The following is a 13,258-nucleotide window of genomic DNA, read 5'->3' as shown; positions in this document are numbered from 1 at the left end:
ATGATTTTAGAGAATTTTTGTTAACTTGAACACCCACGGAGATCCTCTCTCTGTACGAAGAGATTCTGTCCGGCTGTACATACTGGCGAATGTCGCGCTGCACACAACTCGGACATTTTTTTATGAGCCGCTGCAAGTGTAGACCTGCCCCTGCCTAAACAAGGCCGAGAGAGTCGCTCTAGCCTTGGATTCGATCACTACGCCAACTTCGAACATCCTTGAGATGAGATGGTCTGCAGAGCTCTCGCTGTCTTGGCTGATACCCCTGTCATGTCTAAGTTTCCGCACGAAGGAAACATATAGTGACACTGAAAACGTTTCCATATACAGTTTTTGTCAAGCCAGAAACAGGATTCTCCCTGCAAAACACTGATTTCCAGCAGAAGGAAATCTATCTGAGGAAACCCTTTCAGTTCGATGAACCATTTCCATCTGATTTCCTTTGTGCGGAAACAATTGAGGGACAGCAGTGTGAGTACCGCGCTTATACTTACCCCAAACCATTTGCAAGAGTACTCCGAGTCATAGGTCCACTTGGCCCCTGCTCCCCTAGCACCTCCTCTCCCCGGATCTTTTGGATCATCCACGATCATCCGAGATACCACCACATTCCTGAGTCGGGGACCGTCCGATATCGTCCAAGAATCCACATTCGAAGTCAAATGTCGTACACTTGATCGCTTCGAAAACCGCAGCACACTGACCAGGTGGTACTGTCGTTGTGTGGAGCCCACGCCGGCCTCTGATATCAGCTCACGGGAAAGAAACTGACCGGATCATGTAGGTGGATTAGATGCTACTTCTTGCGATTATCTCCATCACTGTACCTCTGTCCTGTGAGAGCCTGACGGTACGGATTCTTATTTTCTGACTATGCTTGCGGTGGCCATCTTGGACCTGCGGAAATGCATGTGTTCGTTTGGTATGGCAAGCGAACATTCTGCAAGTGGCGCAGAACTAGGCTATGAGGCCAACTTGTCGGACTTCATCGAGGTTGATGCAACGTTTATTTCTAGCTGTGGAATGGTAAGAATTGTTTCACCTTTTCGTGTCGGAAAAGTACCACTGGAACCATTCCTCTCATTGGCGAAAAACAACGGGAGAAAGGGTGTCGTTCATACAAGAACACAGCGGGAGGAAAGGATATGCCATTTCTCCCGAAGTTAAGATCTAGGCAGGTCTTCATACTGTCTTTTTAACTGCGTTTCACACACCAAATGATGATCTGTCAAACGGAACCAGTCTGATGAAAATACAACTTGCAGACGCTGACGGAGGAGCAACAGCACAAAAAAGCCAATCTGTTGATTCTGCTGATGAATGGGGCACAGAACTATTGCTCTGATTGGCAGATATGGCGGTACATGTTAAAACGCACTAATACACTTTTGTTACTTGATTTTTCTTTCCGATCTCAATCAAACTTAATGACGCGGGGTACAATTTCAATCCAGTAGCTGTAATCCATCATATCAGTATTCAAACAGCAAAGAACGAGGTGAACACGCACCCATCAGGGTCCAGAATAAATGCAATGTGTCTCATCTTCCATCACTGGGTTTCTGAAGAAGGATAATGTCAATATACGGGTACAATAAGCCATGAGTGGATAACATCTACCTTCTTGAAGACAACTCCCAGCTGTTCGAATCGTTCACAAGCTTTCTCAACATCATCAACGGTTATAGCGATGTGTCCGAAGCCCCGGCCGGGATCTGAGTTTCCACTGGCATATCCTTGGAAGCTCGGATCGGATTCGGTGCCATGGTTGTGAGTAAGCTCGAGCACGCCTAAATCAAGACGAAGTTTCGTCACGATTAAGCTCGCAGGAAGGTTACCAAGACTAACCTTCACGAGAGAACCTTGTCTCTTCCTTCTCCTTGGCGCTAAGCGCGCCACTGGAGTGATCGAACGCAAGGAAGTACAGAGTGAAGTCACCGAAATCCTTTTCTGTTATACCGATGTCAACAGAAGACGTCGTAGTAAGTTTGGCTGCGATTGGATGTACCGGACAGAAGATCCATCCCAATGATCTACCGCAGCATTGGAAGCTCAGTAAAGACAAATGTTTGTGGACACGATGTAACCTACTTCGGTATAAAAATGCAGGGATACCTTGGGATCCTTCACCCGGATCATGGTGTGGTTGAACTTGATGGGCGCATAATCAGCCTCCCGTTTACCTGCAGGCGTTAGAACTAACCGCAAAACTTGCTGTTTCTGCTGTGCGAGGCATGATGGTGGTGGGTCCGAGAGAATTGATAAGGAATTAATTGCTGTTGAAATAATTATTTCGTCATAGCCCTAACCTTAAGAGGCACGGGACCCGTGATCGTCCGCCGGTTGAGAACCTTTACCGCGACGTTTCACTCTCAATGGCCGCTGCTGCGAAGTATACGCAGCGTTTCAAGCCATTGTACTTCTCACATGCAGAACTACTGTGCATAATAACTGCGACCATTGGAATATTGGCTCCTTATGTTGCCTTACCATGCACTCTTATCAGCTAACCGCTGCACCGATCAAGAATCCAATGGCATTTCGGGGTGCCTAATCACAATAATCGCTGCGCAACTACGCGCCGGGAAGGCTTTCTGTTGGCTCGTGGCTCCCTGAGGAAAAAATAATTTACAGCTGAAGCGTTTACGTAGCTGGTGACTTCCTACCGGGGCTTCTCAGAGCAACAGCATTCGCAGCCTTTGAGCTGAGAAACGAACGGCATGTTTATCGAAGTATGTATCTTAGATGGGTACACATTTTATCCTTTGTAACCGCCATTTTACTGACACGTCAACGTATTTTCATTTGAAGGGTCCGACTTCGCAGCGTGCGGAGGGTCGGAGGCCACAGGGGCTGGAATTGCTATACTGGGTAACGGGATCTTTACGGCGCGCGAAGCTGTAGACTGCTGCGGATAGGAATCTTTTTTATAACAAGCTCTGGTCCTTGATGAAGTCCTTGTCCATCCCCGTATCGCTGCCGTCAACTTTGCCCACCTCACTGTGCGACGAAAGCATCTTTTTTCGAGATGAGCTCCAAACTCGAGTCTATCTCAGCGCGTCACCCGCGTTATACGATTTTATTTATCACCCTGTCGTTCGTTATCATTCTTCTCTATGTCAATTTCTCTCCCGATTCCCCTTTCTCTGGTTCTCATGCCTATACATGGGGCGGTCGCCCGCCTCCGTATGACTACGCTGCTCGCGCTCACATGAATGACTTCTACTGTCAAGGAGCAGTTCAGGAGCATGGCTTCCAGGTCGTACCGCATGCGCCACCACCGCCTTCTCACGGCTACGAAGGACATCCGCCGCATCCAGATCACCATGGCCATCATCCGTGGGGCTACGGGCCGCTTCCTCCCGGCCCATGGGGACCACCGCCCCCGCCCCCGTTCGGCCAGATGCATCACGGGGAGCACGGCGGCCCAGAAGGCAAGCACCCGCCCCACCCGCCTCCGTTCTGGGGTCCTCCTCCTCCCCCTCCTACTGGTGACGCGCAATCTTACGATACCCCGCCACCACCACCACCGCATCACTGGTGGGCCCCACCCCCACCTCCGCCAGGTGGTGAACAATCTTACGGTATGCCTCCTCATCCGCCGCATTCGTACTGGGGTCCACCACCTCCGCCTCATCATGAATTTCACGGTCACGGGGATTCCAGGCCACCTCCGCCAATGTTCTGGGGACCGCCACCTCACCCTGGACACCAACATGGTTATCGTCCCGCCTCGCAAGAAGGCGAAGATGACGGAGAGCACCCTCCCCATGGACCACCACCTCATCATCCACCGCGGCCTTCCAAACATGACAAGCACGACAAGCACGGAAAGCCGTGTCCTGAAGGCGAAGCAGGTATCAAGACGCATCGGCCGCGACCTCGTCCTCCCGTTGATATCGCGATTGAGATCAGCGAAAAGCACTATCAAGACTACGTGGAGCATCGTAAAGATTCTGTCGATGAAGCAGCTCCGCTTTGTGAGTTCAATTTTGCAAATATAATTGCACTCAATCTGACTTGGTTCTAATTTCAAGGGAAATCTTTTGCTCCTGCTTTCCGTTGCCCCCATCATCTCCAACTCCTCGGTGAGCCGGAGGACAATGGCAAATGGGTCTGTGGCTTCGAACACATCGCTCCGAAGGAACAATGCGTCGTGTACTCGATCGGTATGTCATTTTCCTCATTTCATTTATCAAATATCCATTTAATCTGCTCTTTCTCAGGCTCTGACGGCTCGTCCTTCGAAACAACGGTAAAAGACCGATCCACCGCATGCACAGTATTCGGTTATGTTGACAAGGCAGAGAACGTAAGAGCCTTTCTGACCCCCAATCTATGTCGCATGTAGTGACCAATGTTTCAGACTGATGCCGTTACTGAAGAGGGAGAGACCATCACCGCCGAAGAATCAGACGTCCCCGTCGTCAAAGTCCCGACCAATCCTCTCAATGAACTTCTCGAAACCAACGGCCACAAATTCATCGACATACTGAAGTTTGATATCAATTCCGAATCCGATTTCGCCGTCCTCGACGCTTTCTTGAATGAATACGACTTCCCTCAACTGGCTAGCCGTGCTCCTTACCCGCCGCCGCGCCAAGCCTCTCCCCCTCCCAAGCGCGCACCCGTCCTTCCCTTCGGCCAGCTCCTTCTCTCCGTCGCCGTCTCTTCTGATGACGACAAGAGCGAAATAAGCATCAGCGACTTCGGGACCTGGTTCGAGAAGCTCGAACGCATGGGTTTGAGGCCCTTCTTTGCTGCGCCCCGTCCAAGCAATTCCCGCGATGTAATTGACGTGAGTATTGTCTTCCACTTCTCCGAGTCGTTATGTTCAAGTCCGTCTGACATCTCTTGACAGTATTCTTTCATCAACATCCACGGAGAGCATGAACTGCTTTCTGCCGTTCCTCCCCCACCACCTCATCACTTTCCTCCGGCCCCTTGAACAATAACCTATTGACTGACCCTAGAACGGTCGTATATTTCCATTCAACACACTCTCAGCAGACGGGCCTATTACTCGTCTTTGGGCTCGTCCAGCGAAGATTTACCCCTTGTCCGGCGCCCTTGTTCATTTCAGCTGGTTGAGGTCTGAGTTCATCGTTCTTTCTCTAACTATTCACGCAGCTACTGGGCAGAGTCCCCTCCCTCTCAGTAGTTCTGTACATTCAAGTTGTATGTCGTCGATAGTTGAACCTATCTTGGTAGTCATTTTTTTCTTGAATCGAGAGCAGACCGAGTAGAACCGAGGTGTCAATCAAATTGGCTGGTATTTGTCGTGTGCACAGTTCACAGGTGCTGCGTACCAGGAGTAAAAATGTTTCGAGATGCTGCGGTATTTATGAATTTTAGCTGCGCAGTTCGGCTAGATATAGATGACAATGATCATCATTCTTCGACCTTCGCTCACTTCATATGAGCCGCGAACGGAAATAAGGTAGTAAGTGTCATGGGCCGGTTCTAAGACACGGACTGGTGCACACGAAACCCGGGGTGCGGCGTGCTCAGTGCTCTTGTCTTCCACATTTCGTACGTTGCCCTCACTACTGGCATCGATCCGGAATACAGACCGGAAACTTCCCTAGAAATACCACTGACTTGGGTGGACGCTGCAAGTAGTAATCTCTTCGTCCGGCAATTGGGCAGAACAGAACATACGCCAAGCAGTAATGGCATATCAACATGGACACGCTCGTAATGGTTATCGCCACCTTGTACCATCCGAAGGAACTGTATGAGAAAAGAGAAGCGAAAAGGAATAGACGGCGACCAATTCATGCCGGATCCCAAAATATTTTTTGCAAGAGACACGCGAAACTGTACCTAGCGATGCTTCCATTCTTTCAATAATACAATCATTGTAACATCGACCCATGTTTCGATTCAAGTGCTCGTGTAGCATAAGATTGATTGGCGATTCCCGGGAAAATAACAGTCTTTATGTACGAAAGCGCCGTAGCACTGATACGAATGGATGATTAGATACGCCCCTAGAATAGCTGTAGTCTGTCTTACCTGGAGAAAAAAAGTAACGCCTAATGGAAGTTTAAGCCAGAGTATCGGATGAGCAATACGGAACAGCAGCGAGAGTAAGGTAGTACAGAACTTGCAGGATCAAAAGCAGGGAAGTAACAAGACTTGGTTGGGCAGAGGGAAGATCAACAAAGCGGTTTAGGCGAGGAAAACTTGATGCTCTTTTTTGGTCGAGACCGTTTAGCAACCTTCGTTGAGCAGGAACCAGAGGATCTGTACATCTTCAATACCGATTTGGATGACCATCATAAGTAAGCGCGTACCTCTTCGTCAAAGAAGCCTTTGTCTTCGTGTCCTTGAGTTTCTGATATTTCGACTTGTAGCGCTCGAGCTCCTCGCTTTTCTCCTCCAGACGTTTGTTTTGTTCTTTCACGACGCGTTTCTTTTCCTTCTTCAGCTGACGAACCTGCGCCTCCAGAGCTCGGGCATTTTCCTTCAATTTGCCTATATTATCCTCGACGTCGATGTAAACGCGGCGAACGCTCGGCATGATATATCGGTGGAAAGACGAGGCCAGACCTTGCAGCTGCAATTAAAATTTCAGCTGGTCCTTACACGATAAAGGGTAACAAGAATCATACCGATGGAGTAACTAAAACACCGCCCATGACCGTGAGACGCGACGAACAGTTAGAGCAACTGACCTATATGAAACGAGTTCCTGCATGTCGGACACAGCGCCGTGAATCCATCCATCGTTGATTTCGAAATGTGATCCGATACGCATCGAGAGCAATAGACGTGCCCTGATGAGTACGATGAGAGCGAGGTAGAGCTGTCACCGTCCTTGAGCCAACGCACCACAGGGTAGGCTTACAGGATCTTGGTATTCAGACAGGCAAATCGCGCATTCATAGGCCATGGATCCAGCGTTGAGACGTGAACAGGTACAAGAGATGGTAGTGGCAGGTCAAGGTGAAATTCGGTAGTCGGGCCGGTGTCGATTATTCCCATCGTTACTTAGTAGCTCACCTAGGAATATATTCTAAATCGTGGATGGGATTCGGTTCACGGGTATTGAGTACATATACGATAATCTCATGAGTACCATTCTCACCACGCGCGCGACGTTAGACTTTAAAAGAGTGGCGGGAGCTTCTAGTATCGCCAGACCGGGTACTACACCTTGGCTAGTACTTTTCTATTTCTTCGTCTGCCTGTATCAGATCTACCTGCTCGATTCAACCGGCACATAAAATTTGTTGTCAAAGCACTTATTCGAAATATTTATTTCAGTGCTTCGCTTGATGGAATTACGCAAACATGAAATCGTAGTTGTGTTCTTTCCACCAATCGTTCACAACTGCATCAGCATCGTACCCATATTGAAGATCATTGTCCTGGCCGCTCCCAGCAGTCTTGCCTATCATCGCCTTGAAGGCATTATCTCGCGCACGCTGTTCCGGACCGTCTTCCATCTGGAACGTTGTTTTATCAGTCCAGCAACCATCTGCGGTTTCGGTAGCACGAGGGCGTCTGAGGTTCTCATATGCGTCCAAGAGTGTCGGAATTTGATCTTTGTCTGTGATGCGAACAAAAAGGTTACCGAGTACGGCGGCATCTTCGATCTGAGAGACAAGTAATTAGGTGTTTTCGATTGCAGAGATAATGGGGAAAAACAGACGGCCATCGAGGCGGCTTGCGCTCGGTAAGGCTGCGGGGAAGGTTCTATAGCTCGACTGGAAACATATACTGGTACACTTACCAACATTGGGTGGCAAGCATCCCCGATTAAAGCGATGCGTCCTGCTCTTATGCACCCAAGGACTGGAGGGGGGTTTCGAGACCCTTGAGCGAGCCCACGATTGAAGACGTGACAAGGTTCAATAATTTGCTAACCCTTAAAGAAATTCGTTAGATTAATCAACCAACTATACAGGGAAGTTTACCGAGGCTCCCAATCAGCAGTCTCCTTCTTCATTTGTTCGATATCTCCATGCCGAGTCCACAAGGCCATGGACTCCTCGGTATCATCTTCGTGTAGTATAGCAAAATTATATGTGTCTCTCCCCTAAAACTCGCTTGTCAGTGGATTTTCTCTTGTAAAGCTATAGACAGAACACACTATACCATATCCTACTACATGCTTATGGGGTCCTAACCATACATTCATTTGCGGCGTTTCGGCTAAAGGGCGAAGGTCCGGATCAGGAAGCATCTGAGCAGTATCGATGGTAGCGCGAAATGCGGCCTGTCCGCTGGGTACAGAACGAACTGGTGCTTCTGCCACAATATTACGGGTGATGCTATTGATACCATCGGCGCCAATGATAAGATCGGCTTCAAGGATTTCACCCGTGTGTAGAGTAACAGAAACGGTGGCCGGGTCGATTGAAGTTACTTTGCTGCTGAGTCTGGCTTTCATCAGGGGACGAGCGGCGTTGTGCAATATGTCGATCAAATCGCGTCTCTGTATGAAGACGGTTAGGTTGGGATACTATAGAGGAATAGGCAGACATACGTGTAGGCAATAATACGGAGCGCCGTATGCTTCGGCTATGCCAGATCCATAGGGCACAAAGCCCAAGACACTTCCGTTGTCGTCTGGTGTGCATTATTACTAGGTAAATATGGTCACACCGAAGCTCATATCACGTACACCGGTACACAGATACGTTCTCGGGATGGACAGCAACCTCATCTAACGAAGATTTAAGACCCCATCGAATGAGTAGGCGAGATGTGTCTATATTGGGAGATTATTATATATATATATTCCCTTCGTGCAAAATTGAGATGAGCTTACTGGGAGCAATTTGAATGCCTGCACCGATCTCTCGAAGGTCAGATCGGCTCTCTAGGACGGTGATAGTGTGTCCCACCTTTGCCAAGCAAATGGCAGCGGAAAGGCCCGAGACTCCTGCACCGATGATTATGATCTTGAGTGGACAAGGTGAAGTCCTGCCGCCATACATGATGCCTAAGTTCCAAAATTATAAGTGTGGAACGCATGATAGAGTTGATGCCAACGACTGACCGTGTTGTTAGTTATTATGTGCAGTCGAAGAGGCGATTGCACCTGCTGTGCTACGTTTACTTGGCAAAGACTCGCGTTAATAAAGACACTAGACGGATATTCGGATTAATGAGTAAGGTGTGGAAGCAGAAAGTAACGGACATTTAGTCAAAAGATCTATTTCGTGATTCTCGAAATGATACGGACTTTCTGAGACCGAGGACCTTGTGCTAGAGATCAAAGCGCTGGCCGACCGCATAAGATGAAACAAGGTCGCGTCACGGCAGATGGCTGATACACTACCGCTGCGCTGCTATTTATCTTTTCAGATAACAAAGATATTTCGCTCTGAGAGGATAGTTAGAAAGGGGGTTTGTGCTGTCGCTGATACAAACCGTCTACATCTGCAACGTGTGAATTGACACATTTTCGATGCAGCGAGTTTGATGTCCGAGGACTTTAAGGACCAAAAATGTTAAAGCAAGCGTTGTCTTCTTTTCGAAGTTTCGGCAGTCCAGGATGCAACGACAGAAGTTTGGACCACCACCAAGTGCGACAAATGATAGGAAACAGCCATAAGGAAGTGCCTAAACACGATGATAGTCGCTTTTTATCAATGCTGCAATAGCGATGCGAAGTAGTTTGCCAAGCCAACCAGACCCTGCAAAAGTGGCCAGGTGCATCTTTCCAGGAGTACGTGTCTAATACCCCCTCTGGAGCCCAGGTGATGATTAAAACAGCGGGTTGACTCTTCAATCGAGTCTCGGGCGCGATCCAGCCTGAGAACTAGGAAGCTTCCGCGCTTACGGCTTGGAACAACAAGAACCTGGACAAAAATTCAAAGGCAGAAATGCTGAACATCGTACAGTAAGTGTCTGAATTTATCTTGGCAATGTATCGCGCTTCACAGGACAGCAGAGAAGTATGTATGGGTCGCTGTGTTATCGTAGTTCGTTGCAGAGTCGGTAGTACCTGTTTTGGGCAGTCTGCCGCGTTTTAGTCCGCAACCAATCCATTCATGAAAAGTATCAGCGCAAATACAGACATTTGATATTTTTCCCCTGATTCATAGCTAAAATAGCATTCCCCCTATCTGAACTTTGGGGTAATCCAGCACGTTCACCCATACTCTTCTACCGCCAGCGACACGCGTCGATACCCAACCCCCGTTTGCTTCTCGACGTGCCAATGTCTTCAAGTGAATATTTTATCCTTCATAAGGCTATACGATACGTTGTTGGCGTCGCTGCAGCCTCGTTTTTCACCGAAATACGGGTCATCGGAGAGGAGAATGTGCCCAAGGATGGCCCTATCATCGTGTTCGTTGGTTATCCTATCTTTATTGGTATCTCTACCGACAATGAACAGTGCTGCGACCCACCATAATATGATACTAGACCCTATTATTCTCTGTGCGTTGTTTTGCCCTCGTCTGCATTTCCGTGTTAAGGGGGACTACAGCGACAAGTTTTCCGTACAAGCGGATATTGCATTATTGGAGCAAAGGTGCGTTTTTCTACTCTTATTGATGCATGGCCATTGAGCTTGACCGCAGCGAGCCTTTACGCCAACCCGGTCGTTCGATACATCCTCCTCTCAACCGGAAACATCCCTGTCGACCGCAAGTCCAAGGACCGTCAAGTATTGTTCAAAGGAACCTTTGAAGCGCTAGCCAAGGGTGGTGCTGTAGCGCTGTTCCCTGAAGGAACCAGTTACACGGAGCCACGGATCATGCAAGTCAAGGACGGTGCAGCTTGGGCAGCTTTGGAATACACAAAATGGCTCAAGGCAAACCTGGGAAAAGCATCCTCTAGTGAGGTGAAAATAATACCTGTAGCAATCGTGTACACGAACAAGTCCAAATATCGGAGTAACGTGCGTGTCTTAGTCGGTCGCATAGCCGTTCGGAGCTGACATGTAGCCATCTTCATAGGTTATTGTTGAGTAAGTTTTCTACTTTTTTTTCTCAGCTTTTCACTTCATGATTTCTGCTACAGGTTTGGGCGACCAATACCAATGGACGCATACCTCGAGCAATTCAACGACCCGACAGAGGGGGAGCCTCGCTTGGCTGCGAAATCTTTGACGAGGACGCTCGAGAATGAGCTGATTGAATCTACTATAAATGCACCCGATTGGTAGACCCTCCATGCACCACCTGCCATCTTGCAACTAACATGTCGAAAGGGACACGCTGTACACTGCTCGTATGGCGCGTGATTTGATGTGGACGGACGAAAAATCCATCAATATGGATGAGTTTGTGATCATATCTCAGACGTGCGTGATATCATCCTTATTTCGTGTATAGTCTGACGTTTTTATAGGCTTGTCGACTTGTTTTCGACTACAGATGTTACTGCCAATTTTATGTCAGTGCAGCGAAACCTGCTTGAATACTATTCATTACTACAATCGGCCAATCTCACTAATTCTGTCCTCTCGCACATGCCACTGCCCCGGTCATTAGACCCCAGCGTGCCTACGCCTCTCCCCAGTCGCCTCATCACCCTCCTCATACTCTTACGGGATACGTTAGCTTGCCTTGCGCGCCTGCCATTCTTCCTTTTCCCTGTTGTAGTTCATTTACCTGTGTACATCATGGGTAGGCTTGGTGCACGTCTGGTCGAGGATGAGGAAGAGACCCAAGCTCAGAACAAGATTGTGTTTGGCCTACTTTCCATGATGATGGTTTACCCCGCAGCTTTTTTCTTCTTGTGGGCCTTCCTCTGGTATTCTTCGGCAGGGGCATTGGCGGCTGCTGTTATCGTGTATCTTTTCGCGCGCTATCATAACACGCTAATTGATGGTACGTGATACTGCTTTATTAAATCGATTTCCCACGCTGACAGGAATTCTGCAGATAACTATGAACAGTATGTATTCTCTGTCTGTTATTGATAATCAAGGATGCCAATACTAAGCTTTCCAGCGCGAAACGGCTATACGCAGCATGGCGCACGCTCATTGGTGTCTGGGCTCCAAAGGGCATGGATCTCTCCCTCGCTGCTCTATCCCAGTATACCACACCCGTTCTTCCGAAAGAGAACCCCTGGATAGACAAACCAAACAGCTCCACGCCGGAACCTTCCACTACGCCCACCACACCAAGCAACATTCCAACGGTGCTGCCTGGTCCATCTGACCTTCTCACAGCAAACGAACCACCTGTCAGATCGCGCAGGAAGCGTCGCCCTCCTACCCGAAGGATTATGCGACATGTCCTGCGTGCGCGGGTGGAGGCTGTGAAAGCACTCGCCGTGTTCTTTGAACAGCTAGAGCGTGGGAGGACAGGGAAGAAAGTGAAGGCAAGCAGACATCTAGCGAGTCTATATGGGTTTGAGGAGGATGGAGAAGGATGGAGAAGCGCTACTGAGGTTGTGAGGTTTTTGAGAGAAAAGGGGGCAAAGATTCCGTCGGTGTCGTATGTTCCAACGGAAGAGGACTGGATGGCGCTGAGTAGCGATGGAGAAGGGGCCAGCACGCCTGTTGAGGAATAGGTGGGATCTTGGATGGAATTTGTTTTAAATTTCTTGCTTTTGATATACTGGGTTTTGATTCCATGGATGTATTTTCGACAGTTTTTTGCTTCATGTTAATAGTGCCATTGACCGAGCCCGGGGTCGAAAGCCGAGAAATTCCAAGTTCTGAAGGCAGTGAACCAAGGCCACTAGAATGGTGAGAACAAATATGATGTGTTTGTGCGCCTAGGCCTTTATAAGGTGTCGTCGCTATGAGGAAGGAGCACATCACTCGATTTGTCACCTGTGACGAATCCGGCCAGAGAGCAAAATATTTGGAACTCAGGCCGTCGCTGCCGGTCTAGTTTGCTCAGTCTGCGCTTCGCCGTCACTCGCACCGCCATCCGATACGATTTCCGAATCTTCAGGGATCGTCAGGGGTGGCATTTGGATCCTTGAAGATTGAATGAGGCGGATGCACTGGTGGTGTGTAATTCTCGCCCGGGGGTCTTCCTCCAAGACAACTGTGACATTTTCCAGAGAACCATGACAATCTTAAAGAGGGGACGATCGGATTCTTCTTTGCGATATCTAGCAATCCAGACCGTGGAGTCAGCGTATCTGAATCGTTTTGTCTGCGAATGAAGTAGAGCTGCCTGATCTTCTACAGGGCAGTGAAACAATTGTTAGCATGCCCAGGAAACGCTATGCAAGACGGTGGGTGAGAACATGCATGTCTTCTTCTTAGGCTGCCTCACTCAGAGGAGGATACCTGCGCCATGTGAGAGAACATTTTCCTGATCAA

At 48.7% G+C, this 13,258-nt stretch overlaps 4 protein-coding genes across 4 annotated transcripts; 2 read left to right on the top strand and 2 right to left on the bottom strand.

Moving 5' to 3' along the window:
• Positions 1-1,414: 1,414 nt before the first annotated feature.
• Positions 1,415-2,236, bottom strand: EV420DRAFT_1619093 (Glyoxalase/Bleomycin resistance protein/Dihydroxybiphenyl dioxygenase; the record flags this gene model as incomplete). Its single annotated transcript, XM_060475427.1, has 7 exons — positions 1,415-1,457; positions 1,511-1,545; positions 1,621-1,790; positions 1,849-1,950; positions 2,009-2,033; positions 2,092-2,151; positions 2,204-2,236. 7 exons carry the CDS (start codon positions 2,234-2,236, stop codon positions 1,415-1,417), a joined length of 468 nt encoding a protein of 155 aa, XP_060334168.1.
• A 792-nt stretch (positions 2,237-3,028) lies between these two features.
• EV420DRAFT_1639764 (uncharacterized protein) lies at positions 3,029-4,948 on the top strand (the record flags this gene model as incomplete). The annotated part of the gene is made up of 5 exons (XM_060477017.1): positions 3,029-3,980; positions 4,038-4,169; positions 4,227-4,312; positions 4,367-4,798; positions 4,862-4,948. The coding sequence occupies 5 exons, from the start codon at positions 3,029-3,031 to the stop codon at positions 4,946-4,948; spliced, it is 1,689 nt and encodes a 562-aa protein (XP_060334167.1).
• A 2,341-nt stretch (positions 4,949-7,289) lies between these two features.
• On the bottom strand, positions 7,290-8,951 carry EV420DRAFT_1619092 (uncharacterized protein; the record flags this gene model as incomplete). Its single annotated transcript, XM_060475426.1, has 9 exons — positions 7,290-7,604; positions 7,661-7,690; positions 7,742-7,803; positions 7,824-7,876; positions 7,926-8,047; positions 8,102-8,446; positions 8,498-8,580; positions 8,636-8,722; positions 8,783-8,951. The coding sequence occupies 9 exons, from the start codon at positions 8,949-8,951 to the stop codon at positions 7,290-7,292; spliced, it is 1,266 nt and encodes a 421-aa protein (XP_060334166.1).
• Positions 8,952-10,180: 1,229 nt separating this feature from the next.
• Positions 10,181-12,492, top strand: EV420DRAFT_1265530 (uncharacterized protein; the record flags this gene model as incomplete). Its single annotated transcript, XM_060467281.1, has 10 exons — positions 10,181-10,311; positions 10,361-10,404; positions 10,454-10,498; positions 10,548-10,867; positions 10,926-10,936; positions 10,990-11,130; positions 11,180-11,272; positions 11,320-11,801; positions 11,856-11,868; positions 11,925-12,492. 10 exons carry the CDS (start codon positions 10,181-10,183, stop codon positions 12,490-12,492), a joined length of 1,848 nt encoding a protein of 615 aa, XP_060334165.1.
• Positions 12,493-13,258: the final 766 nt, after the last annotated feature.

Source organism: Desarmillaria tabescens (genome assembly GCF_030435595.1).
Source record: "Desarmillaria tabescens strain CCBAS 213 chromosome Unknown EV420scaffold_9, whole genome shotgun sequence".
NCBI lineage: Eukaryota > Fungi > Basidiomycota > Agaricomycetes > Agaricales > Physalacriaceae > Desarmillaria > Desarmillaria tabescens.
The sequence above is the reverse complement of the archived record's forward strand: the minus strand, read 5'-3'. Positions and strand labels throughout refer to the sequence as shown.